This window comes from Phaethon aethereus (assembly GCF_964289735.1).
Source record: "Phaethon aethereus genome assembly, chromosome: Z".
In the NCBI taxonomy this organism is placed as follows: domain Eukaryota; kingdom Metazoa; phylum Chordata; class Aves; order Phaethontiformes; family Phaethontidae; genus Phaethon; species Phaethon aethereus.
This window is the reverse complement of record NC_138577.1, coordinates 56,603,195-56,630,175: the sequence shown is the minus strand read 5'-3', so window position 1 is coordinate 56,630,175 and position 26,981 is coordinate 56,603,195. Positions and strand designations below refer to the sequence as shown.

General features: G+C 45.1%; 1 protein-coding gene across 1 annotated transcript in view; it reads right to left on the bottom strand.

The window, feature by feature from the left end:
• The window catches only part of ABCA1 (ATP binding cassette subfamily A member 1), a gene marked incomplete at both ends in the record, with an annotated part of 77,801 nt that extends 51,348 nt beyond the window's left edge, over positions 1 to 26,453 (bottom strand). Inside the window, 4 exons of the mRNA XM_082013801.1 lie at positions 15,673 to 15,794; positions 16,684 to 16,825; positions 20,735 to 20,828; positions 26,388 to 26,453. Of these exons, the coding sequence (XP_081869927.1) occupies positions 15,673 to 15,794; positions 16,684 to 16,825; positions 20,735 to 20,828; positions 26,388 to 26,453 (424 nt within the window). The remainder of the gene's footprint in view (positions 1 to 15,672; positions 15,795 to 16,683; positions 16,826 to 20,734; positions 20,829 to 26,387) is intronic.
• Between the last annotated feature and the right edge of the window lie 528 nt (positions 26,454 to 26,981).

Genomic DNA, 26,981 nt, shown 5'->3' with positions numbered 1-26,981 from the left:
AGTGAAGTATCTGGGAAGTATTCCTCGGGAATACATGATGGGTGCACTTCAACACCTCAACCAGCTTCCACACTCGTTACCCATCACTGTGATTTACAGACAAAAGGTGTCTGAAGCTACTTCCCATAAAAATAAAAACGGGCTTTCAAACAAGTTCAACAGTGGAACTGAAGACTGAATGACTTGTGAATTGACGATCATCCAGAGGAAACAGCAGTCTCCTAATGTTGAAGCCTGCTACAGCATTGTACCCTACTGAGCCAATGACCCCAACCTACAATGTGGAAAGCAAACCTTTCAGACGGGCCAGCGCTGGGCTTGGCAAGGCAGCAATTTTTCATCTGCCTCATTACATTCCTAACTTTGGACAACACATCCAGAAAGCGTGATAAAGTAACATTTTTTCAGTTGTTATTTTTTTCAAAAGCAATTACTCTGGTTTAGTTTTCCTTTTTCCATAAGGCACTCTTCCCCCTGCGTGAGCTGCCTGTATCCCTATTGATATTGGCAGGAGCTAAAACTGTCCTCTGAACAAGTTGGACAGCTGTACCCTGATCTGCTGACAAGAAATCAAGCAGCTCAGCAGGCCTGTTGTGCAGGATCGGCTAGGGTGAAAATACAAGCCTAATTCGCTCAGTCAAAGTGCTGTTCTTTCTGCAGCCATGGCTTGACCTGTTTTTATGGTAAGCTACACCTCTGTGCTGTGTGTCCATCAGACATGTCATAGCACTGCCTCTGCAGATCTTAGAGAACACCCAAGCGAGCACTCACTTAACCAGAGCCCATCATCTCCATACATTTGCCATGTCAAATGGTGGTGTGAGTAGAGAGGAGGCAGCCTGCCATCCATCTCCAGCAGCTAGGATCTCTCCGGGGAGAATGAAGAATGTTGTGCAACAGGCCCAAGCCTTCCCTCTCACCTTAGGACTGTGGACACTGGGACCATCTCCATTCCTCTACAAGTCATCATTTTTGCTTAGAAGAACTTTAAAAATAGCGGCCAGCACCATCACTCTGGCAGAGAGCACAGCTGACACTGTGTACTGGTGCACACACAAGAGACCAGTCCTCGGTTAGCCTTCACTGGGGGCATGTTGGCTTCAAGGATGCAGAGCCCTTTTAAGCGAGCTGAGATCCCACCTCCAACCTGCATGGAAAGTCAGCAGCAAACACAAGGCTCATACCTCTCTTTGGGTAGTACTTTAAGCCCCAGATGTCATCAGGACCCCTCCTGTATGACACACACGACAACAGAAAGACTCTCCATTAGAAAGCAAAGACACAAGGCACAGAAACTAAAGCCACAGGCTGGCCACCAGCGGTCCTGCCAGCAAACGCAGCCTGCAGAGCTTCTGTCTAAGAAGCAACACACCCAACCACCTCCCTGGGCCCTGTGTAACACCACAGAAGTGGTATTTCCACATCTTCCTCCTAAGATGCAAGCTAAATTCTGTTATCAGCACAGACAATTATGAAATACAGCTTGCCAATGAAAAATTAGGAAAAAAATTATTCAGGCTTCTAACAGTGCAAAAAATGAAGCAGGCTTAAAGGAAACATCCTAAGTATCTTCATTGTATTCCTTTAAGAAGCAAATCCCAAGCAGAGCTCCAAACCCACGGCAGGTGTAACTGGTTGAAAATTCTCCTGCTAATTTTCACAAAATAAGGACAAAGTGCAAGTTTCTCAGCCTTTGGATTGGCTTGTCAGCCACAGAGATGACAGACCTCGGATCTGACCAGATACAATACTTCATTACTATAATAAAATTTTTTTCAGGAGTGGTATACAGAACACATTTAGGGCTACTACAAGCTATGGAGAAGGGCTCTAAAGGTCAAATCCAGCTCAGAGAAAGAGAAGTGCTTCTAAAGAGGCAGAAAGTTAGCATTTGCTGTTAAGATTGGATTTTGACTGCACTAGGAACATTATGCCCTAGATAATACGCAGATTTTAGATGTTTCAAAACATCATCTCAGACACAGTAAAAAACATTTTAAAAAAAAATCAATAGATGGACTGGCAACTGAACACCATGGTCACATCTAGACACATACCACTATTCTAACAGCAAACACTGGTGTGAGCATACACGGAATGAGATTATGCTATTAAAAAGCACAGAGCTAAGCAGAAGTTGAAAGTATGAGCTGTGACCAAGGAGGACTCTGTCCAGAATTCCAGTATTTGACCAAGTGACCTTAAATTCAGTGGAAATTTAAGTCACAGGAAAAAGCAGGACTGCACATTTTGATCAAATGACTATTACTAACAGCAGAAGGTTTTTCATGAACTGGCTACGTGAGCAAGCATCTGGGAGAGTGCTGGTTCAAATGCAAAGAGAAGACACTTATATCAGAATCATTCTGAAGCCCCAAAACAAGCAGGCAGAACCACCCCGCAGTATCATGCTACTTGAAACCTATCACAGCACCAGCTATCCAGTTTGAAAGGCTTCCCCCATGAAAATGGCATGGGTAATGATGAATCTGAAGCAAAATGGCAGGCAGAGCTGCCCAGGATCAAAGCACCCCGACTGTCCTGAACTTACGTTGGTTTAGCCTTGCATAGAAAGGCTGCTGAGAAGAGAAAAAGCCACCCCTCCCTTGAGTGTGAAGCCTCACCCTGCGACAGCTCCCTTCCTCTCCCTTGTCACAGATTCAGGGAACCTGATTCGCACCAGACACGGTATCAAGCCTGCAGTCAGCAGATCATAGTGGCTCTTGTTTCCCCTATGTTCAGGAAGGCCTCTTACTGCTGGATTTAGTGCCAAGTCCCAATGCCCCTCATCTAGCACACAACAGCAGAAGCCACCTCCAGAACAAAAGGTCAAACCAATCGAAGAGGTAGCAAAAAAATGCTAAAGATTAACAAGGATAAGCCCATCATTATAGTCCAACTAGTTTAAGCAGAAACACTGTCTACTTATGCTGGAAACACACCTACAGCTAAATTATCTCAACCTCCCATGATTGTTCCCTATGTTTCCGTTCAGTTGGTCATTGGAAAGTTATTCTTATGGATAGTGGTAGTTTAGTTTTGCTTTTGCGATTCAAGTCCAAAGGAAGGGAAGAAAAAAATAAATCAAGCTTCAGCACTAAAACAAGAGATGATGTTTTCTCTGCCTAGTTTAGATCAACCTTTGCAATCATTCAGCCCCTTCACTAGTATAAATCAGACTGTTGGGGCAACAGCACTTCAAAACAGGTAAAGAATTTTCTCAGTCTTTGGGAAAGACTCAAACGCAGATGCTTAGCAGATATGGATTGCTCAAATTCCCATAAAGTCTTGGCTACAGATCACATCTCTTGTAGCCTAAGTGAAACAATATACTGCTGTTCACTTTGGGATGCTCTGAACAGACCCTGCCTTGGTAGTCTGAGGAGCTCATCCTTCCAGTTGGTATTCCTCTGGGCTGTCCATATACTAACCATTCCTTTCCTTCAGTACTGACACAACTTGCTGACTGAAAATACACCTTCGAGTACTTGCATCAATACCAGTGCCCATTGTGTTTTACATGGAAGACAAGAACATTACTAGGAGAGACAGAAAAGAGTAGTGCCTCTAGTTGCTTTAGGAGCCTGCTCCTGTGTACCAGCGTCTCAAAGTCATGCAGTTAACATGAAGAAAATTGAGTGTATGCTGCTGGAGAGGTCTTGTGCATTATTTACATGGATGCACTGGTAAAATTTTCTTTGCACTTGCTTCAGGTAGCAGCAAGAGATAACATGAAAAAGGAAGGAAAGGGACCAGGTAGGTGAAGACACTTCTGGTGTTAAAAGTGCTATTCCATTGTTCTGATTTCTGTTCTCTGGCTTTACAGCACACGTTTCCCCTCCTGCTGGGAGTGGACAAGTATGTGAACAGAACAGAGTAATATAAGTGAGCAGGGATCTCTAATGGATGCTGACCATGTCATCACACAGCGGTGCCTTTGCTATGCGGGAAGTTTTTGGAACAAAACACTTTCATGTCCGTATCTTAAGTGCCAAAGCATTACTGTTCTGAAGTAGCATTTTGTTGGGCAGGCAACAGCTGCTGCTTTCCTAAGCAGCTGGTTGGCACAATTCAGAACACTCAGACTTGAGATACTGCTATCTTTGCAGCAAGCTGTCTTTGCCCCATCAGCAAATCCCCATCTGGCATATATGTATGCTCAGCCAGCCTCAGATATGGTCCAGTTATGTTTCAGCTGTACTTGCTAAAATAGATGGAGAACTACAAAGGAAGGACCTCCTGAGATATAATAGTTTATGCTTATTAATTTCTGGCGGTCCGTAGTCATGCAAACCTTCTGCTACTGCCAATCGAAAATGCATCTAAGAATGAACTCAGGTACTATCAGTCCCTAAAAAAGGTACACTTAGAAGAACAGAAAGGTTCAGGGAGGGAAAAATAAAAAAAACTTCGGGAAGTGTCTTTAAAATCCCTTGAAAGGGTCTTTCATTGCACCATCCTTAAAACTAAAACTGAATTGGAAGGGGAAGGAAACTTCGGCTGGTTACAGAGGATGTGTGTCACAGATCAGCCTGACTCTCCTCCACATATAGCTTAGTGCTGCCAGGTCAGCATAAAAAAAACCTAGGGCAAGACCTTCAGCTAACAGATGGGCTACACCAATTTTTCATCAACTGAAGATCTCATAAGCAGTATGTAGTTTTAAGAAACTCCATTAATTATGAACACTCAGTTAATACATTTTTTTGTTTAATTCTGCAGCTTTTGCATTTAATTCCAAAGGATTCTTCCAGAATTTTGAAAACAAAACATATGAAAAGTATGATACAAGCATAAAACCTGTAACCTGAACTAAAAATACATCTCAGACAAGACACGACCACTACTTGATAAAACAGAACAACACTAAAAAACACCCTAGGGTTGGAAGTGAAGAAAATTGCAGTTTGTTGAAGCTGCAAAAAAATTTAGCAACAGGAGGTAGAATATGTTGTTTAATTTTAGGCAGGAACCTGGCATTAACACTCACTTATTTTATGAGCAAAAAAATATTTAAATACAACAGCATCAATTTCCCATGAAAAAGGCTACCTACAAAAATTGAACTCCTATGGATTTTCAAAAAAAATTCAGTCAAGCAGTGCTCTATCCTCTTGCCTGGGTAAAAATGAACTTTGAGTCAACGTCAACAATATCTCAAAGCCATCACTTTTATTGCATCCTGACTACATTGACAACTGCCACATCCTACTGTGTTTCAGAATAAGGGCTACAGTTCCCTGGCAGCTGTTTATTTATTTAGCTCACAGGAATACTGTTAAGAGTTAGGTAATAAGTGTTCCTAATGCACACTGAAGATGAAACGTACTATTACTAGAGAAGGCTCCAAAAGCTGAATATTAACTTGAGAGATATGGAAAGTCAGATCAAAATTACACACTCTGGCCTCAGTAACCAAGTCGGACACAGAAGCGGACAGTGCTTTTTCCAACCATGGCAATTTCATAATAGCCACTCTCATGAGAGCTCAGCCCCACAGAAATCCCCTGAGAAAGCTTAACTTTTCACCAGATAACAGTGGTACAAGTTTCCTAGGGGACTACTAACACCAAGTTCAATGTGAAAAGTCTCTGTCCTGCTCTCTCAACCAGCCTCAGACTGTAGCTTAAATAAACCAAGTGCAATCTTCCACAAATCAGGGAATGTACTGAGATTCAGAGATTAGAAGTCACAGAGAACAAACCCAGAAATTGTGTCAGAGTAGAATAGATAGAAAATACATGCAAATGAAGTTAACACTGAGCATAAGTTTTCGGTTGGTATTAGCAAGCTGTACTGATAAGGTTGCATACAAGAAGAGTGAGATAATAGGAGAGTGTGAAAGGTGTAATTGTTCACTTAACACTCTCCATTGTATTCACGGGTTCAAAATAAAAGTAAGTATTAACAGATCAGGCTGAAGAGTGTTAGGAGACTAAAGAAAGAACCCAGAACTTTTTAATACTGTCCTGCTTCTGCAGCACATGCCAGTATTACTTATACTGTGACAAGCATAGTAAGCAATTCTGGTTTTCTTTATCATTGTGTCTTTATCTAGACAAGTTAACAGCAAGATAAAGACGGTGCCTTTAAGGTATAGTGATTTGGTATCTGTTGGAATAGCTGTGTTGCTAATTGTAGATATGGGCACTGCTGGCTTCCCTGCATGCAGTCAAACCATTAGCTGGCACCGTCAGGTTAGCTGGTCGTAAGTAACCAAACCGACAGTGCAGCTCTTCACCAGTACAGACCAATGCTGACGAGCTTGATTCTCCTCATGTGTTTTTAACAGTGTTCATACAGTTTTCTGTGTTAGGAGTCTCAGAAAGGTTTTTCTCAAGCTCCTGTCACCTAGCATAACACAGCTACTACAGCAAGGCCAGACTTAACAGAACACTGTGTGGGTTTATTTCAATTCCCCTTTCAAAGGGATTTCAGTCTTTCCCTCACGTATCCATACACACCTAGAAACCAGGCTGGCATAATTCTAAACCTCTCACTTCAAAAGTATCTCAGCAGAAGGGAAGTTCAGACCAAAACCAGACACCAGAGTCAAGTTCTGTGGAATCAGAAGACAGCAAATGCACATTATGCTGTATCTGTTTACCCATCTCAACGTCTAAGCAAGTCATGTAATAACAATGCCGTTGCAGACAAAGAAACCTCTGAAAGTTCATGGACAGCCCCATGGGAAAGTAGTATGATTTTCCTGGTAACAGATTTAATGCTGCAGCAGACCTTTGTGCCTACATATTACCAGCATAATTTTGTTACTTTAATCTGATCTTTGGCTTCAAAATATTAAGCAAAGCAGAAGCAGACTCTATTGAAAGTGGTAACTGTGCAAATTAAGCAAATATCATGCCACCCCACTGGTAAAAGCTGCATAGCTAACTGCCCAACACACAACTTGGGACTCACACTGCCATAGGAACTCTACCTTTGCCTCTCTCTTGACTGTCACCCTCCATGTTTCAGTTTAGGACAGGAAAAATAACAGATGCATTAGATTCACACAGAGACTTTGTCCACTGCCTGTAGTAGGCTATTTGAAGTGCCCTTCCCAGAATGTTTTGGAAAGTTTTTTCCAGAAGATCTGCAGCTGCCTGCAAAACTACCATTCACTTTATTATTCTCTGCTTCAGTCTTCACTGGCAGTGTCTCTTCCCACATTTCGTGAGTGGCTGGACTGCAAGAAGGGGACTGGAGGACCAAAGTCCCTCCCATTGTAGGAGAAGATCAAGTTCAAGATCACCTGAGGAAGCTGAACATACAGAAGTCTATGGGACCTGATGAGATGCATCCCAGAGTCCTGAGGGAACTGGCTGAGGTAGTTGCTAAGCCACTCTCCATGATATTTGAAAAGTCCTGGCAGTCAGCTGAAGTCCCTGGAGTCTGGAGAAAGGGAAACATTGCACCCATTTTTAAAAAGAGTACAAAGTAAGATGCTGGGAACTGTTGACCTGTCAGCCTCACCCCTCTGCCTGGGAAGATCATGGAGCAGATCCTCCTAGAAGCTATGCTAAGGCACATAGAGGCCAGGGAGGTGACTAGAGACAGCCAGCACGGCTTCACCAAGGGCAAGTCCTGCCTGACCAACCTAGGGCCCTTCTATGATGGAGTGACCACATCAGTGGTCATATTCTATGATTCACTTACCAAAAAAAAAAAAAAACCCCAAAAATCTAAGGACACTCAGGTCTGTGCCTGCTCAGAGACCCAGTGATTTGGAAAAAAGTAATTAGACAAATATGGGAAAAGTGCCATGTGTACCTGAACCTCCTAACTGCCCGATCAACGTGGCACACTACAAAACCCTTTGTGCAACCCAAGTACCCAGTACTGACAGCATGTTCCACTTGCTCCATCCCAACAGAATGCATCTGACCAACACAGAAATCACCCTAGCTCCCATGCAGTCCTGGACTCTCCTTCCTGGCTGGATGCTTTGGGCTGGGAGGCAGCAGCAGCCAGGAATGCCCTGTGGAGGCCTAAGGCAAAGTAACCCATACTGAAAACACAAAGGTAAAGGTAAAGCAGCCTTCCTACCCTCTACTGATACCACAGAGTAGAGTTTTTGGCAACATTTTCCCCGTCCTGAAGGAAAGACAAGGACCTGCACGTCACTACAGAATGCAGTATCAGAGAACCCAGTTGTATATTTACGTGCAACCATGCAATGGCAGGAATGCCACCATGCCAGAGTTGGTGTCTGCGGGTGTTTCCAGGTGTGAAGGCCACCTGGACATATGGTTTGTTAGTCCTCATTCTAGCCTGGCTGGTTTTTGCTAGGATCCTTCCCAAGAGAAGTCAGGGAGGAAACCAGATTAATTAGGGAGAGGTAGGCAGGTATAAAAATGAATTTGAATGTTTAGCTTGAAGGCATGGGGTCACTGAGGAGGGAGTTAATTATCACCTTAATGTCATCTAGCAGATAATGTAAAACATCCTGTTTCCCTGAGCACCCTGATAATCATACAGCAGGAAACATGCTACCAGAAAGCCTCTCCCAAGGCTGCTCTTCAGCTCAAGCCTTCCACCATCCTTTATCTGTTTAAAAAAAAAGTAGCACTAGTAGCACTGACCAGACAGGCTGCAAACTCCTTCAGTCCCAACATCTGTCTGTGCTGCAGGGTGCAACATCAGCAGAGGATGCCACCCAGCTGATGTTTCTCCCACATCATGAGCAATACTAATCCAGAAAAGAACTGGGAAAGGCAAGGTACATGCGGAATAATAGCCTGAGATCTGATGCAATTTCTTAGGCTATGTTTGTTTCCCTCTGACTATTTCATTGCTCCATTTTTGTTTAGTTGGGTTGCTTTCAAGAAAAATAGAAACACACCCTTTGGGATCACTGAAAACTAAAAGCAATGAAGTAAACACCAGCTAGACTGGCTTATACGTGCAACTGCTACAAACAGCCAAAGAAGGTGGCTTTATTTTTACCTGTTGATTTATTACCCCATGGCACTGCAGAACAAAGTATTTGGAGAGCCCTGTGTAGAGAAGGAAGAAATGAAGCAAGTGTGTCTCAGAGCCAATAGCAACCTGTATCTCCGCCTTTCAAAACAGAAGGAATGATGGAATAGTTTAGGATGGAAGGGACCTTGACGGTCAGGTAGTTCCAACACCCCTGCCATAGGCAGGGACACCTTCCACTACAGCAGGTTGCTCAAAGCCCCATCCAGCCTGGTCTTGAACACTTCCAGGCAGGGGGCATCCACAACTTCTCTGGGCAATCTCTTCCAGTGCCTCACCACCCTCAAAGTAAAGAATTTCTTCCTTATATCTAATCTAAATTTACCCTTTTTCAGTTTAAAGCTGCTAGCCCTTGTCCTAGCACTATATGCCCTTGTAAAAAGTCCCTCTCCAGCTTTCTTGCAGGCCCGCTTTGGGTACTGGAAGGCTGCTACAAGGTCTCCCTGAAGCCTTCTCTTCCCCAGACTGAACACCACCAACTCCCTTAGCCTGTCTTCACAGGAGAGGTGCTCCAATCCCCAATCATCTTCAGAGCCCCCCTCTGGACTTGCTCCAATAGGTCCATGTCCTACTTATGTTAGGGGGCCCCATAGCTAGACGCAGTACTCCAGGAGGGGTCTCACTGGAGTGGGTAAAGAGGAAGAATCACCCCTCTCGACCTGCTGGCCACAATTCTTTTGATGCAGCCCAAGACACCATTCGCTTTCTGTGCTGTGAGCACACATTGCTGGGTCGTGTTGAGCTTCTCATCAACACCCCCAAATCCTTCTCCTTAGGCAAGCTCTCAATCCATTCTCCACCCAAAGCATATCTGTGCTTGGATTGCCCCAACCCATGTACAGGACCTTGCACATGGCCTTGTTGAACTTCATGAGGTTCACACAGGCCCACCTCTCAAGTCTGTCAAGGTCCCTCTGGCATCCCTTCTTTCCAGCGTGTCAACCACACCACACAAGTTGGTGTCACTGGCAAACAGGTGCACTCAGTCCCACCGTCCATGTCACCAAAGAAATTAAACAGTACCAGTCCCAATACCAACCCCTGAAGAACATCACTCAGCACTGGTTTCTACTCGGACATCGAGCCATAGACTGCAACTCTTTTGAGTGTGACCATCCAGCCAACTTCTTACCCACCAAGTAGTCTACCCGTCAAATCCATGCCTCTCCATTTCAGAGACAAGGATGTTACGTAGGACAGTGTCAAATGCTTTGACCAAGTCCAGGTAGATGACATCAGTCTTCCCTCATCCACCAACACTGTGACTCCATCACAGAAGGCCACCAAATTTGTCAGGCACGATTTGCCCTTAGCAAAGCCATGTTGGCTGTCAACAGCTACCTCTATTTTCCATGTGTCTTGCTAACTTTTCAGGAGGACCCACTCCATGATTTTGCTAGGCACAGAGGTGAGACTGACTGGCCTGTAGTTCTCCAGGTGTTCCTTTTTTCCCTTTTCAAAAATGGGGGTTATGTTTCCCCTTTTCCAGTCAGTGGGAACATCACCAGACTGCCATGACTTTTCAAATATGATGAACAGTGGCTTAGCAACTTCATCCACTAGTTCCCTCGGGACCCACAGATGCATCTCATCAGGTCCCATGGACTTGTGCACCTTCAGGTTCCTTAGATGGTCTTGAACTTGATCTTCTCCTACAGTAGGCAGTTCTTCATTTTCCCAGTCCCTGCCTTCACCTTCTGCAACTTGGGCGGTGTGGCTTGAGCACTTGCCAATTAAGACTGACGCAAAAAACTCATTGAGTACCTCAGCCTTCTCCATACCCCAGGCAATGATGTCTCCTATTTCCGTCCAGAGAGGGCCCACATTTTCTCTAGTCTTCCTTTTGTTATCAGTGTACCTATAAGAAGCTTTTCTTGTTGCCTTTGACATCCCTGGCCAGATTTAATTCTATCAGGGCTTTAGCTTTCCTAATCTGATCCCTGGCTGCTCAGACAATTTCTCTGTGTTCCTCCCCAGCTACCTGTCCTTGCTTCCACCCTCTGCAGGTTTCCTTTTTGTGTCTGAGTTTGCCCAGAAGCTCCTTGTTCATCCACACAGGCCTCACAGTGTTTTTGCCTGACTTCCTCTTTGTTGGGATGCATCACTGCTGAGTTTCAAGGAGGTGATCCTGAAATATTAACCAGCTTTCTTGGGCCCCTCTTCCCCCCAGGCCTTTGTCCCATGGTACTCTACCAAGCAAATCCTTGAAGAGGTCAAAGTCTGCTCTCTTGAAGACTAGGCTAGTGAGCTTGCTGAGCATCATCCTCACTGCCCTAAGGTCTTGAACTCCACCACTTCATGGTCACTGCTGCCAAGGCTGCCCTTAAACTTCACTTTCTCCAGCAGCCCCTCCTCACTGGTGAGAGCAAGGTCTCCTCATTGGCTCTTCTTGCCTGGAGAAGGAAGTTATCATCAATGCATTCCAGGAACCTCCTGTTTTGCTTATGCCCTGCTGTGCTGTCCCTCTAACAGGTATCAGGGTGGCTGTAGTCCCCCATGAGGGCCAGGGCTTGTGAACATGAGGCTGCTCCTATCTGTCTACAGGGGGCCTCATCCTCTCAAGTCTTCCTGGTTGTGTGACCTGTAGCAGACCCCCACTATGTCACCTGCCCCTGCCCTCCCTTTAATTCTGACCCTTAAGCTCTCAGTAGGCTCCTCATCCATCCTCAAGTGGAGCTCCATGCACTTCAGCTCCTCATTGACATAGAGGGCAACACCCCCTCCTCCTCTCCTGTGGGCTTTCCTCTTAACCTGTGATCCTTCTCCAGGCTCTGGGCATCTATTGCTGGCACTGGTATCAAACTGGTAGGAGTGAGATGGATTGAGGTTCCCCTCCCCTGGCTTATTTCTTGCAAACACTTTATCCTCTGCTAAAATGTCACTGAGGACAGTGGCAAATCCAGTGCCTGCAAGCAGTGAGCCAAACCAACTGCAGGCGGCAATCCCAGCAGCCATGTCATGCTCTTGGAAGTGCTGTCACCAAGGTCTTTGACTCTGTTCTGATTTGCACCCTGCCTTATCATGAGTGTTGAAGACCTTTGCTGACATCACTGGACAGAGATGTAACAAGTGCTGGGAAGGAGAGGGCACCTGGCATCTGCCTGCAAAATTGATTATGTTAAGGTATGTGTGTGCCTGCACGTAGATTTCACTGCTCAGGGCTTGCTGAAAGTGGCCATAGAACAGCAGCTCCCATACAGTGTGACAGTTGCCTGTGCTGAACTCCCTCACGCCACAAATTAGTACTTCATCCTGGCCAGAAAAGGTGCTGCACGAAACAAGGGTGGGCTGTTCCTTACTGAGAACACCTTTCCCTCTCTCCACCAGAGAGCTGTTCTGGAACTCACGAGCAGCAGAGAACAGGAGCCACCCCTCGAACTCCTGGACAAACACCCCTGTTATGAAGGATTACCTCCCATCTCATCAAGAAGTGACTGAGATGCAAAGTCTGTTGGCATGAGCACACAGCTCAAGTGTAAACAAAACCTTAGTGTCCTACCTTGTCTTTAACCAAGACACTGACTTGCAGGCACCCGTGTAAGCATCCTGCCATCTTAAGCAAGTCTCCCTTCCCCAGGGTTCAGCACATGCCTCATTTCAGATGAGACAACACTAAGAGTCACACCTTGAACATTGGTTTGTGAGGGTTGTTTTAAAGCAGGTTGAAGTGAAAGGGCTTTTGGCAAATGCTCTCTAAACAGATGCAAACATCTGAAGCCAAAATCAGACATGCATGCTCTGCATGACTAGCATTAGAACAACGTCTATACCACAGCTCCAATTTGTATGCTAGTAATGGAGGATCACCTCCTGAAGCCTGTTTCAAAGCCATCAGGCAGCAGTGGGAAGCGTGTGTGGAAGCAGAACATCACACCAGCATGAGAGGGGATGAGGGAACTACAGGCTCCAGCAGAGCCCATATCACACAGTAGTGAGCATACAGTCCCAACCACTAGGGAAACATGAGCTGCAAGTTGAAGATGTCCCTGCTTACTGCAGGGGGGTTGGACTAGATAACCTTTAAAGGTCCCTTCCAACCCAAACTATTCTATAATTCTAAGATCATGTCTATGCCACTGATTCACATGGCTTCAGGTCCAAGCCAGAGCTAGAATAGAGGAGGTATTACAAATATTTTCCATTATTAGCTCATCAGGTAATTAACCATCCTGCTAATTGGGGAAACACATGTATAAAGGCAGTGCTTTCAGGCTTGGAGGCATGCTTACATCTGACATCCACTCCTACTGTCTTTCTTAGGCTCCCAGAATCACTGGAGGAAGAGCCCTAGAGAGGAAAGGATTTAAGCATCTCTCACACCTCATTGTCAACAGCAGCTGAAGGTTTGACCTGTGGTTCCCCTCCTCGCCCGGGATTCTAAGCACTGCTAAGCATAAATACAGAAATACTTGTAAGACTAGAGGATGCTCTTTTATGCACGCTGTCAGAGAATGAATCAGGCAGCCAAGGAGTGGGCAGCAGGGACCCCCAGGTTGGAGGCTTTGTAAGTGAGCGTGTCATGAGAAGGACAAATAGGCTTTGTTCCCTACAAGCCTGACCAACAATGGGCAGTCTGTCATTCTAATGACACAGAGGCTTGATTTTTTAATTACACATTTGAAAGGTATTATAGAAATATGATCTTTGATGACTGGTCTGAGGCTCATTTTTGCAGTCAGTCCACTAGTCTTTATAGAATAGAGAAACACGAGCCTTCTGACTTTCAACTTGTACAATACTCATGCGAAATGCTTCTTGGAATCACTCCTCCCCCTCAAACCTTCCCAGCAATGAGAGCTTCAGCTTATGGTTTTGACAATTTGCTTGTAAATGTCCACGTCTGATGGGCACTGCATGTTTCAATAGACAACACCAGTATCTACTCTCTTTGGAAGAGTTAACTTGCAGATACTACTGCAGGCATGAAGTGTACAATCCAGTAACAACAACATCTGTCATTCTGACAGAGAGAGGTTGTTCCCACAACATCACCAAGTGAAACCAAGGGTTTGAAGAGGTCCATGAAAAACAGTACTAAACCTCTCCTTGGGAAACAGTCATCTTAGCTCATTTTGGCTGCATTCATTATGTGTCCATCTCTGCACAAAAGATTCACTCTGCATCCTCTCCCCCTTAAAAGTGTTGCAGATTTAGGTACAAGCATGACGATGCCACTTACCAGTTCTCAGAGTAAAAAGAGGGGAGCCTGGCAGTACAGATGTGGAGGGTGTCCCTTATACGTAAGTAAAAGTATCAACTAATGCTCAGAGTCAGCAGACCACAGTATCACCTGCAGATCTGATCACATCAGGATTCTGCACAGCCCTAAAGGGGAGAGAGGAGCGTTATATATCCAAGACAAATCCCTTGCACAGCTCATGTCTGTACACACGGTAACCACATATCTGCCAACCCATCACTAAATATAGATTATTTCAAAGTGACCTGCAGTGTACTGAGCAACACAGGAAAGGATGTAAAAACACCATCTATGCTTTAGAAGTGCGCTCAGGACACATCAGACATGAAGCTATTCACATCACACCAGGTCACGTATTTTTCTTCCTGGAGCCTGTCGGAGCCACAATCAGACAAACAGAGCTAGGAAGAACCACAACTGTAAAACCAAGGACAACTTTCACAAAACACTAAAATACCACCTACATTAAAGGAGCTCCATGTGCCTGGATGGAGGCTGTAGGTGAAGACACCCGATGGCTGTGTTCCCTGCTGTATTTCTTTCTAAATCATTACTTTCCATCACTTCCAATAGACACATGCAACACTAACACAGCAGCCAACAGAAATAATCTTTCAGAGTGCCCTAAAAAACTCTAATCCATGTCAGAGAGATCCGTCAATAACAAGAGACCTGCCACATTTCCTGAGACTGGGCAGAGTTGTTTCATGTCCCAGCTCTACTGCAAGCTTCCCGTGCTATCTCACACTAGTCACTTATTCATCTGCATGGGACTGCAAGGCACACCAGACCTTCCTGCACAAGCTAAAAATGGAAAGATTCTCATTTTTCACTGCAAATGGGGCCGTGTGAGCTCTCAAGAGAAAACATTTTCTTTTGGATCCTGCCATTCAAAATCTTTCCAGACAACAGCAGAGAATGAAGTATCCTACACCAAAGAGTCATACAGAAACAACAAAAAACCCAAAGCACTCAAAAAGAAACGGAGACTTCATTGTCAGATAATAATGAGCTTTGAGTTTGTAAACTGGAGGCCAACATCAGCTCTTCCTCATCTGCATTCTTCCAGCACACTTCCCTCTGGAGCTTGGGGGGATAGAGCACTAACTTGTAGCTATATTGCATTCACTGCTTCACTGACAAAATAGCAAAATAACTAGTGTTTTCCATAAAGACACACTGCTTGGACTACTTTGAGAAAGTCAGCATTTTAACTGACTTCAGTGAGCAGAGGATTGTCATTTCACATCCAAAACATCTGCTATTCTTGGCATTACAGACCATCCCTTTTCTCATTCACCAAGGCAGCTAAAGAGCTCACAAAGCTCTGACACAGGAGAGGCTTAAGGTACTTCTGCAGGATTGGAAAAGGTTTGATGAGCTGTAAGTTATAACCACGCATGTTGCCATTATGGTACATTTAATAAATTTACACACATGGGGAATTAACCAGTCCAGATATGTCCAATGTAGGTGGTTCTTTCTGTTACCTGAGCCAGAGGAGTTTCCCAATTTGCGCAGTTTTCCCAGGACCTTCTGGACATCCTTTATGCTCGTGTCCTGTTGGCTGTACAAGAGTAACCTCTTGGCATCTGAGAACAGGCGGGAAACACTGGTGACAGGAAAACACAAAACCAACCAACAGTCATCAGCTCTGTGAGCCAGCATCCACAAACACAGTTTTACATCCCAATTCTAAACCTCAGTCCCTCTCAGTTATGCCACTGCTCTCTCCAGTACAACAAGCCCTTTCTTCAGTGACCACCCTGGGACAATCCAAGGAGTCTAGTAAAAGATAGCCGCTAATGCAAGGTCAAATAAAGCTACACTGGGAACCTCCACACATTTGAAAGCATTTACTTAAGACTGGGATGGAGGGGGCCTCCTGCTGCCTGTAAACTGCTTCCTCTAAGAAGCACAATAATTTAAGTACATCCTTCTCCCTTCAAATGCTTCTCCAGGTTGCAGACACAACTCTGCATTAAGCCTAACTGGCCTGACAGTAAGAATGTAGCAAGCAGGTCAGGGTATAAGGAAGCTGGCCATAAATTGACCTTTCAGCAACACATTAGCTAGTAATAAACAACAAGTGTCAGGGAGTATTCCCGAGATCTACTCTTCAACTGCCTCTCAATCTACACTGTCCATCTCAAAGGTTCATTAACCAGGAAAACAAGTATCTCTGAAGAAAGAGCTTATGCTTTGCGTTTTTTTGGGCTGAATTCTGAGCAACTGATAAGAGAACGGACTCTGCCCTCACCCAGAGGGAGCTTTTCATTCACCAAAACCTTCAACTGCTTGGACTCGGAAATATTGCATACCTACCAGCTCTCTGCTTGCCCCTCTGAGTTTGGCAGCTGGAGAGCTTGGTACTTCAGTGGCAGCAGGAACAGCAAAACCGTCAATAGTGTAGGGTTACACAACTAGCTGGCAACTTCCAAATATCCCTTTTCCCCATGTTCCCCCAAGAACAGAGATGAGGAAAAAGCAGGCAGACTCACATGGAGGCATTGAAGTTTCCAACAATACCTGGGGATTCCCCAGGAGTTGGGTAACGGAAACAAGGGTTATTGGCATTGCAGATGATCCCCTGTATCCATGGCAAGGTTCCTGCTGAAGGCATAGCTTTGTTTGGGAAGTGACCTAGAACAGAAACACAAGACTTAGGAGACAGAAACACAGGATACAAGGCACTACTAGACAGCATTGCATTTGAAGGGCAATGCTAATCCTGTGCTGGTTACTGCCCGAAATTGCTTGTAAGAGAGAAGAACAGCCAACACTAAGAAGGGCTGAGCTCACGTTAAGTTTCCCACACAGCTCTGGCCTGCTCCACTTAAAAACTACACCTTGTTAAGCCTATAGGAAAAGCTCTTTGCTACTTTCATCTTTGCAGCACTGTTTTTGGCCATACTGATAGGGATATAGTACTTCTTGCTGAGGAATGCCCAACAGCAGGCAACTCCAAAGCCTGGCAGTGGTAAGCACATGCACACACATGCTTTCTAACCAGCCATGCCTCTCTGGATTTGCAAGCTTAACACACACAAGGATTCATCTTGAAACCACATGGACAGCCCCGGAAAGGGTCTGGGTTCTGAAGACCCGTCATATTTTCCTTCAGTGCTTTTGGTTTTCGAAATCCGCTCACCTCAGTTTACACACACTGTAAACACCAAGCAAAGGGTCAGCAATTGTGGGGTGGGTGTCTACACTGGTTTACCTGAGATAAGTATGCCTCATATTGGCTTGATTTCCAGACAGTCTGAAAACTTTACAGTTCTTAAAACATTTAGGCACCTGTCTGCCATATTTGACATCTTTTTTCTGAAGTCTAACTCCTGCTACTAAAGACCCACTTAAGTCACAGCTCAGAGTTTTCATCCCATTAATGTTCTGCATTCTGGTGAAGAGTTAAAGCAGCAACAAACTCCTCATGTTATATCACCACCACTGCACCAGTCAGGGGCTTGTGAATCCCGTACCCTCCAGTGGTGGGGAAAGAAAGGCTTCCCTTGTATAATCCTGCACCCTACACAAGCCATCAGACTGCTTTCTACAAACAAACTCACCTCCTCACTCCCACACCAGGGACGGGAGCACGCAGTAAGGTTATGCCCCTTCCTCAGTACCTCCCATAGCTAGTCAAAGCAGCTACTCAAGGCTTTGACCATGAGATGCACGTTCTTCCCGCTGGTGCCCACCTCATCCTCGCATCATGCCTACAATCACACAGCAGGCTGGCTCCCTACCTCCATAGCCACAATGGAGGTACCAGAGCCCCGGAAGGAAGAGAGGTCAAAGCTGCTTAATTACAGCAAGGCTGGTTGATGTAGATGGCTGAAGGAATACAGGGAGCTTATCAGCCCTCCCTGGAGAAAGCCAAGGACTCTGTCCAGGAGAAAGGTGAAGGAACCAAAGGTTCATTGTTTCCAGTACCCAGGGGACTTTTTGTTCCCAGTTCTCTGTTCAAAATAGAAAAGCTATTTACTCTAGCTCTCTGGCTTTTGTTTCATTTTGCTTTTTTGTTCTTCTTGGCTGAGGGGCTTGGGGGGTAGGGGGGAAAAGGAAAAATGCTACAACTTTCAAATACTTTTCTTAAAATTTCCCAGAAGGTCACCTTCTCTCTCCTTCATGCCTTTTGTTTTACATGGCTAAGAACTCAAAGAAACTATTAAAAACAATATGAAAGGAGGAAAGGCACACCACAATTTGAAAGGAGGAAAGGCACACAAGAATTCATGGTAACTCTTTACATACAGTGATGCATGTTAACAGCAGTTTCTCAAAGAGTAAAGCAGAAATCTACGAGTCAGTTACACAGAAAACAGCGTAACAGCATACCACTTTCAGTGACACTGCTGCAAACATCTAGCTTTTCAGTAGATGTTGAAGCCTTTTTGTCAGATTCTTTTTTCCCCCCAAATGAAATCATTTTGAGTACCTTAAAGGGTCACAGGAACAGGAAAGAAAAGTCAAGCTTTACAAGATACAAGTCAGCAATCTTCCTCAATAGCAATCTAAGATGTCCTCTCTGGCTGGTCTGGTGAAAGCCATGCAACTATCACTTAAGAGCTAGCAGAATTTCCCCTCATGTTTTCAGAAGGAGGTTCCTCACACTAGGCCAAGCTGTTAGAAATAAAAAAATTCTGACTGGAATGTCTGGCCACAAAAACAGCCCAATCCTTGGTTGTTCTTCTCCTCAAGCAGGAAGAGAGAACTGAAAAAAAGTCTTATCGGTTTGTTAAAAAAGACTTTACCATTGAAATACTGAGGCTATCTGGAGGCTACGAAGCAGCTGCATGCGACTCTTACTACTATCATCAGGCATTACCTGCAAGTGATTTCATAACAGCATACAGCACTGCCACTACAGATAACAATCCTGCTTCCCTTAAGGCATCCACAGAGTTGCCACAGAGTTCACCATGAACTCGAAGCTTCTTTCATTCTGTCTTTGTTCACAGTTCAGCAAAAAATGTTCCACTATGTAACACATCCATATCTGTCAGCATACAAGTGAATATTCATGAAACCAATCCAGACTTAAATGAAGCGATTTAGTTACCTGCTCTCAGAAGCTTTTAGAAAAATGGAAAGGAGTTAGCCATAAAAAGTGAATTACAAAGTTACCAGATGACCTACACTCTACAATTCCTGATGACAACATAAGGAGAAGGCAGACAAAACAGTCAACATAAATCGTTAGAAAAAAGGGTGAAAGGCTCCAAACTCTGCTTGTGACACCAGGTTGCCAGAGAAAAGGATTTACAAGGAGGCTAATGACTAACAAGCCACATCTGAACAGCTCTATGAAAAGGCAACTCTTGCCAGGTTTGAGTTTATAGACAGCACTGCCACAGCTGAGACAAATGAACCATTGAGCCTGCTGGTTATTTGTACCAGCTGAGTAGACTGCTCATAGCTTCATGTCTGTGTTACAGGTATCTCTCCTAATGCCACTGTAACATTCAGTCAGAGACGACAATTCAAGTATCATGCAGCAAAGTACGAGGTTTAATTTTAGGGAAGCTTCAATTACCCTGCCAAGCACTGTAGAGAGTTAGGCAGTACATGGGACCAGCAGCATCCAAAGTGTAATGGGAAACAGCAAACATCAACACTTCAGCTTTGGAAGGATCCTTGCTAGCGTGCAAGCCTAGCAAGCAGCATAAAATAACCCAGCTACTGCAAAGAACCACAGGTAAGTGCTATAAGAGCCAGTTCTTTACCGATTTTAAGAATGAAACACTTCAGAGTGCCCTCCAGAATCAGGTTGTGCTGACCCTTAAACCTTACTTTGCACTAATCAGGCAAGGGAAAGGTAAACAAAGAGCTCTTCTACAGTCAGCTAATTGCAGTATGAGGCTGTCAATCACAGTAAGATGGAACATGTTGCTAATAAACAAGTCATGCTTCCTAAATCAAATGGCAACCACCACAGAGGCCTGAAGACTGTCATTTGCAGAGCTAGAATAAGCTTCCTTTGAAAGAAAAGCAGAATTTTGCCCATTTAGGATGTAGAGAGAAAAGTAGAATAGTCTTTCCCCAAAAATGTATGACGGTCAATCTACTGAATACAGGACTGACAGTCTAATGGTTAGAAGGAATGGAATTGCTCTTGTGCTCTTTAATGCAATACATTAACCCACATTACTGCCTGCAAATGAGATTGCTTTCTTACAGATCTGAAGACTGCTTTCTTTTTACGCTAAGTCACATACAGATCAACAATGAGAAATAAGACTAGGGTTCTATGTGGGTTTTGCAGACTTGTCACAGTCCTACAGCCAATTCTCAGCTAATGTATTACGAATGCAAAAAAAAAGAATTCAGAAACAACAAGAAAAACAGCAGCAATGTACAGTTCTGGAGCAACTTTAACATGTCAGAAGACACTGCAGTCCCCAAGGTGGACGGAAAGGAGACACTGGAACTCCCCTGAAGATTTGTTCCCTGACTATGTAACCTCTGCCCCTGCCAGCTGCATTATTACCTTCTAACCATGAAACAACCACCATTCTGGGTGCAGCTGCTGGGTTTGGTACTTACATTCATGCTGCTCGTAGGGCGGATATGAAAGTCTTACAGAGATCAGGATGAAGAAGATAAACAGAGGCCAGGCAACTTCGATGAGCAGCTGGAACTGGAAACAATAAAGACAAAGTATTAAGACATCGTATTCAAAATACAGGACAGAACAGAGGTTCCAGGACAATCCATTTGTAAGCCAGGACAATTTTGCAAGCACTGCCTCACTTCACTTTCCTGATGCATTCCAGGACCAAGAAGTTTGTTCCTGCAGCTGCAAAGAATTACAGGCTTTTCTCATTGATATGTGCCAGTTATTGGACTAAACTGGATGTGCTTAAGGGCTATTCTGGCATCTTTTTATAGTTCTTTTTGTCCCCTGACCAAAAGAAACCTCCCAATGAACCTTCCCAGCAATGAGCTGAATTTTTGGCCTTATATTTTAGAGGTAGTGGGAAGTATTTGCATCCCATTCTCACAGTAAACCATTGAGATTCTACCCTTAACACATCAGGCACGGAAACTGTGCCAGTGCATAGCTATGCCAAATCTTTCAATTTCAATGCTGCACAAGTATATTGTTACCGGGAAAGCAGAGCTACTAAGATTATGCTCATACCTACTTATTGTTTTGTTCTAATGTACATTTGTTCCCAAAGGTAGGCACCCGCTGCTCCAGGGTACCTACAAATATCTCAATTATTTAGAGGGACTAGACAAGAATGTAAGAAAGGCCTGCTATTAAATGCAGAGCATTAAGACAGGGAATTGAAGCAGAGAAAAATTCTCTGTGACATGTTGTGTCCCACATGTGGACAAAGCCACACTTCATCCTAGAGCTCTGGTGACACAAGCTGAGGTTTCCCAGCCTTGAGCTTCACCAGCCACACCCCTCCCTTCCCACTACAGAAAGGCTGCCTAAACAAGCATTCTAGGTAAGCTGTGAAACAAGGAAAAACTGAAGGCTTTTTGCACTGCTACTTGGTACGTTTTTCCTCCTTTGGGAGAGGGAAACCAGAGTGTTTCCTCAGTCAATTAAAGAGAAGTCTTCTCCCCTTCTTTCCTGGAAAACCCTGTCTTTTCTAATAAGATGTCTACATCATTCTTATTACAAGCCAGATCGGAGAAGACCTGCACCCCAGTGGGACAGAGAATCCCCCCACACAAATGTGTTTTCCCATGTTCCACCCTTAACAGCTAAAATTAGGCTCTTGACACTCAGCACAAGGCACTCCATGCAAACTTTGAGGTGAGACTTCTAGGTGACTACTGTACCTCAAAATAATCTCACACAGTGCATTAAAAGAAATGCCACTTGATCCAGCAGAGGAAACCAGCTAACATGGCTCTTCACAGACAACCTTAAAGGCTGGCATCCAACCAAATGACAACCCTACCCAAGAGACATAAAAATTGAGCATCAGACTCTCCCAGGCACTCATGGTAACAGTCCCAGGCTTTGCAGGATGAGTTTGGTACATTGTTTCCCCACCCGTTATTGTCATGCACATACTGTATAACTACTGGATAAGAAACTCCACTGAGACCATGCTAATGAAGGTGCCAGGAAGATGCCTCGGTATCTTTGGTCTCCTTTTTACAATAAACAACGTAGCGGCAGCACACACACAGAGCCATTAACACTGACAGCCTGCTTCCTTCTGCATTAAACAGTGGTCTGGCTCCCAGAGGTCAGAGATGCTCAGAGCTGAGACACTGACCACTTGTCTACTCCTTCCCTTCTCAGGATCCCCTCACAGCTGCTGCCAGGATGGCATAGCAGGGCTTTCCCTCCTCTTGTCAGAAAGGTGGCTCTGAAACCAGGACAAGCCATCCCCTCCGCCAACATCGATGGCCATGCTCTGGCACACATCACAGCCCTCTGCAACCATGGCTGGAGGCAAGGAGCATGCACCCCCAGCGACTGCCACTACACTGTTTGGGGAACAGCAGTGTCAGCTGGGCTTGTGGAGGCTTCTCAGCATGACCTAAGTGGCCAGACAGCCTCTCGCAGCCCTGCGACTGCTACAGAACCAGCAAGAAAATGCTGCATTTGAGATCAAGCCCTGGCTTGCTTGGAGAAACACCAGCCCCAGCCACACCACACTGGGGTGGACAGTAGTGCCTGAATGGCCCTGTTGTTGAAGGGGTAGCGTGGCCACCTGTGCACATTGATCTCCTTTTGCATGCCTGATTATGGTTAATTACACAATCACGAAGGTAACCACACATGGGCTGCATGCACAGCGCTGTATGCCTCTGCACACACAGTATGTTTAACTTCAGATTGACAGGCTCGGGGAGGACAGAGAAAGGAGGGATGCAGCTTGGACTGACCAAGCTGCATCTTTACAGCTGAAGACTGAAACGCTTCTTAGCATGCGACAGCTGGCAACTGCTGTACAGGGCCAAGCTCAATGGTCAGTAGCATTTCAATAGACAGTTTGGACTCCCCGTCCAGCTTTTTATGCTGTGCAACAAAACCTAAATTCTCTTCCTTTTCTTCTTGAAGGTCAGTAGGTTCCTTCCCCTACTACTTCCTGAACCTTCCTGTGACAGCACTTTTCATCTACTGTGGTCTTTGAGGAGAACACGGAGATTCTAAAGAGGACTCATCTCACTCAGGTTCATACTAAGTAGATACTGAAGATTCAAGTCTCCTCAAGCACTTTTGTGCTGCAACTTTTAGACCAGCCTGGTAAATAGTGAAATGAATCTTCAAACCTCCAACCCCTCTGCCACCCCCGCTCCATCTGGAGTTGGAGGAGGAACATCCCGTTTGCACACAACAGGTGAATTCAGAGGCAGCACTTGGCCAAGAACAAACTGCTCCTAATTTTACTGAGGCTAGTCCCTGAAGCATGCCCAATTTATACCAGTTGGCTGATGATGCAGGATACCATTAAATATTGATATCTAAGCTGTGTCAACAGGAAATCTGTTGAGCAAGAACTAAACAATCACCCCATCTCACTGTCAACCACCCTCCCCACCTTTACGGTCCAGTTTCAACGCAGGGAGCTACCAGCAGCTGACCAGTCTCTCCATGAGAGTTTGAGGTATCTCCTCATTTCAAAGAGAGCAGGGAGATAAAAATGTTTTTACCCAGTGACCCCTGAACATGATTGTTCTTTCCTCCTCTCCCCATGTAAACGCCTTCCCCCCACCCTGGTGCTGTTGGAAGCCATCCAGTACAAAGTAACACTTGAATTGCACACGTCAGGCTGAGCTTTGAACCCAGCTTTCGCAATGCAGCCCCAACTCACAGCAGCCAAGGAGAGGGTTCAGTGGGAAGCAAAGGCTAGCCCACACTTCCTGGGGGAAGAAGGGTAAGGATCAACCTATCTCTGGGCTACATCTTCAGTAAGTACAAATGGGAGAGAGCCATCACCAGCACACCCTCAAGGACAGTGGTCTCCTAAAACTAAAGCAAACAGATGAATGACTGCAACCATGATAACAGCGTGGTGAAGAGAGATGTTCTGCTATTTTTCTGCCATTTTCTGTTAAGTGGTATTTCCTCCTGACATATTCAGGTAAAGCCCCAATGGGAACTGTTAATGAGAAAAACACCACAAAACCAAGTGATGCCTCAGGCCTTCACTGTGAACTGACTAATAATATCAGTGTGGAACAGAGACTAGGAGCAGTTCCATGCCCTTTGGGCTACTTGATGGGAAACAGATACAGAAGATGCCAGAAGGTATCAAGAAATAGCCAAGCATATCCAAGGTCACAACAAAGCTACAAGCAGGAAGGTCTTTTTCACTGACACACACTTAGCCTACCATGCCTTTGTGGCACCGCCAAAGGATCCCAATGCACCTCTGCTGCCCAGTAAGCTAGCCCACAGCTACCTTGACTGGACATGCATGCTAGACTCAGACCTCTTCAAGTAACCTTCAAACCTGATACATTATTTTCAGAAGACCCTGACAAAAAAGCCATCATCCTCAATGTAAAACAACTCCTCAGAAATCTCCTCCTGGTTTAACTAGTTTAAGCATTGCTCCAGAGGATCCATCATTGTCCTAGAGTTCCTCTACTTCCTAAAGGCTATTTGGGAGAGGCCAAGAGTAAGCTCTCTAGTGGCAAGGCAGGAAGAAACTGTTTTCAGCTCGAAGAGCCTAGGTTACATGAACAGTAGCTGAGAACAGCCTATCTTTTTAAGAGCTGTAGCCAGTTTTGAGACTACCTTTCCCAGCTCCATTGCAACATTCTTCTAAATGACGAGGCTGTTCACAAGGTCAGGATGCTGGCCCTCATGTCCAGAGAGCAGACAGCCTCACTCATTGAGGCTGACAAAGACCACACCCTCTCAGCTGGGCAGTCCTGTCCTGGGAGATCAAGGCTCCTGGGGTAAGGTCAAATACATGTAAATCACATAGAAATTCTTGCCATCAGTGGCAGCTGTGTAACCACAGATGTGTACAAGAAAAGGCAAAAATGCCACAAGCCCCCTTTGTCTGGTTTTAAGAATGATTAATTCCAGCTCTGAATTCACTGGACACAAGTCCAATGAAAACAAGCTGCAGACACCTGAGCAAAGACTTCAGAGACTGCCTCCATCTCCAGTGGTGAATATGATAGCCTCCCCTTCCTTGTGACTCTGAGTTTCTAAAACAACCCAGCGCGAACCAGCTGGCAAGGACCATGACATTTGCAGCGTTCAGAAAGCTTATCAGAGACCACTTTCCACTCACCACCTCAGTAACTCATGTTCCCTTCACATTCCCTACTCATACCTCCTCAAGGTCAGATCTAACAGGACAGATCCTCTGCACAGGCCTATTGCACAGGACATGCCCTTGTCCAACACACTTATCCCCTATATCCCTAGAGGGGAAATAGCATGTTTTCTCCGGGTTTTAGCTGTCTATAGGAGTTACAGGATCCTGTGAGGTCTCATTAATGTAAAGGCAGAAGAATTTTAAGCACACCATACTGGATTCATGCTCCTGTGTCCTTGTCACCACAAGGACAAACTCTTCTTGCATATTGTCTATCTGAACAGGTACGCTCCCACACTGCTGACAGACAGTGAGGCTAGCACTTCAACTAATCAGAACGCACCTTGGTAGGAAAACATCCGTTGCCTGGAATTGTCTCCACGCCAATGTAAGAACATGTCTCATGCCAATCACTTAAACTATACCTCCTGTGGTAAAGTTACAGAACAGGCTTGGGCTTCTCACCCCGATTAAAGAGGTGGAAGATGCCTGCTATTGCCTCTTCGGAAATGGTAGAATTTTGTTGCTGTTGTTGCTGCTTGCAGCATTCAAAAGCTTTTCGACTCAGGCACGCATCCCTGTAGTCTGGCAACGCCCTATCTGCAGAGCAGAGCAGGTCACAGCACAGGTTTTCATTTTACATGCTCCTTTCTGCACACAGCAGTCGTGTCACACCAGGCAGAGAGGGTGCATGAGCGTTTCGGTACTCCGGCACACTCTCACACTGGGACTCAGGACAGAAGTCTTGAGCACCTTCAAGTCCTCTGGTTTCTGTCCACCACTCTCTTCAGTTTGAATTAGGTCTTTCTAAACACAGACCTGTGGCTCTGCCAGGAACCACCAGAGGTAAAACACTAAGATACAGGACGTTTCCCCATTTCGCTTGAACAGTAAGCTACAAGGCTACAACTTAGACCTCAAAAAAACATTTGGCTAAAACTTACAGTCTGTCGTCTTCTGTAGGTGAAGTTCTTCCATAGCAGCAATCCCAGCTGTGTCCAGAAAGCCATCTTCCTTCAGCAAAGCCTAGGAGCTCCCTTTGTGCAGCAGCAGTGGCAGTACACAGCAGAGATGTTGTGGCTGGGCATTAACTAGGGAGGGAAAAAGAAAGTTGAAAGGGAGAATCTGTATCAGGCAGAACAGAAAAGGCGACAAGACCGGGAATGGCAGAGGCTGTACTCTGTGACCCCACGTAACCCTGCAGCCGCCCCATGGCATTCCCCACTGCTGCCTTCTTACCCCATGCACTCCAGCCAAGTCTCATGGGTCTCACTAAGCTCAGATTTAGACTTACTGTCTCTTATCTCAGCGCTCCAAGGCACAAAAGAATGCGATACCCGCAGGACAACAATTTTCTTCCTTCCTGCCTAAAGATTCCAAGACCAAGAACAGCCCAGAACAAGGAAATAAAATCATAGGCTTTGAATGCTGATTTAGAGACCCCTCTGAATTAAACTGAACCATACAATTCAACTCTCTTTTTTTTTAAAGCTTCTTTCCATATTTACTTTTATAATGGTGAAAAGCTTGCTGTCAAA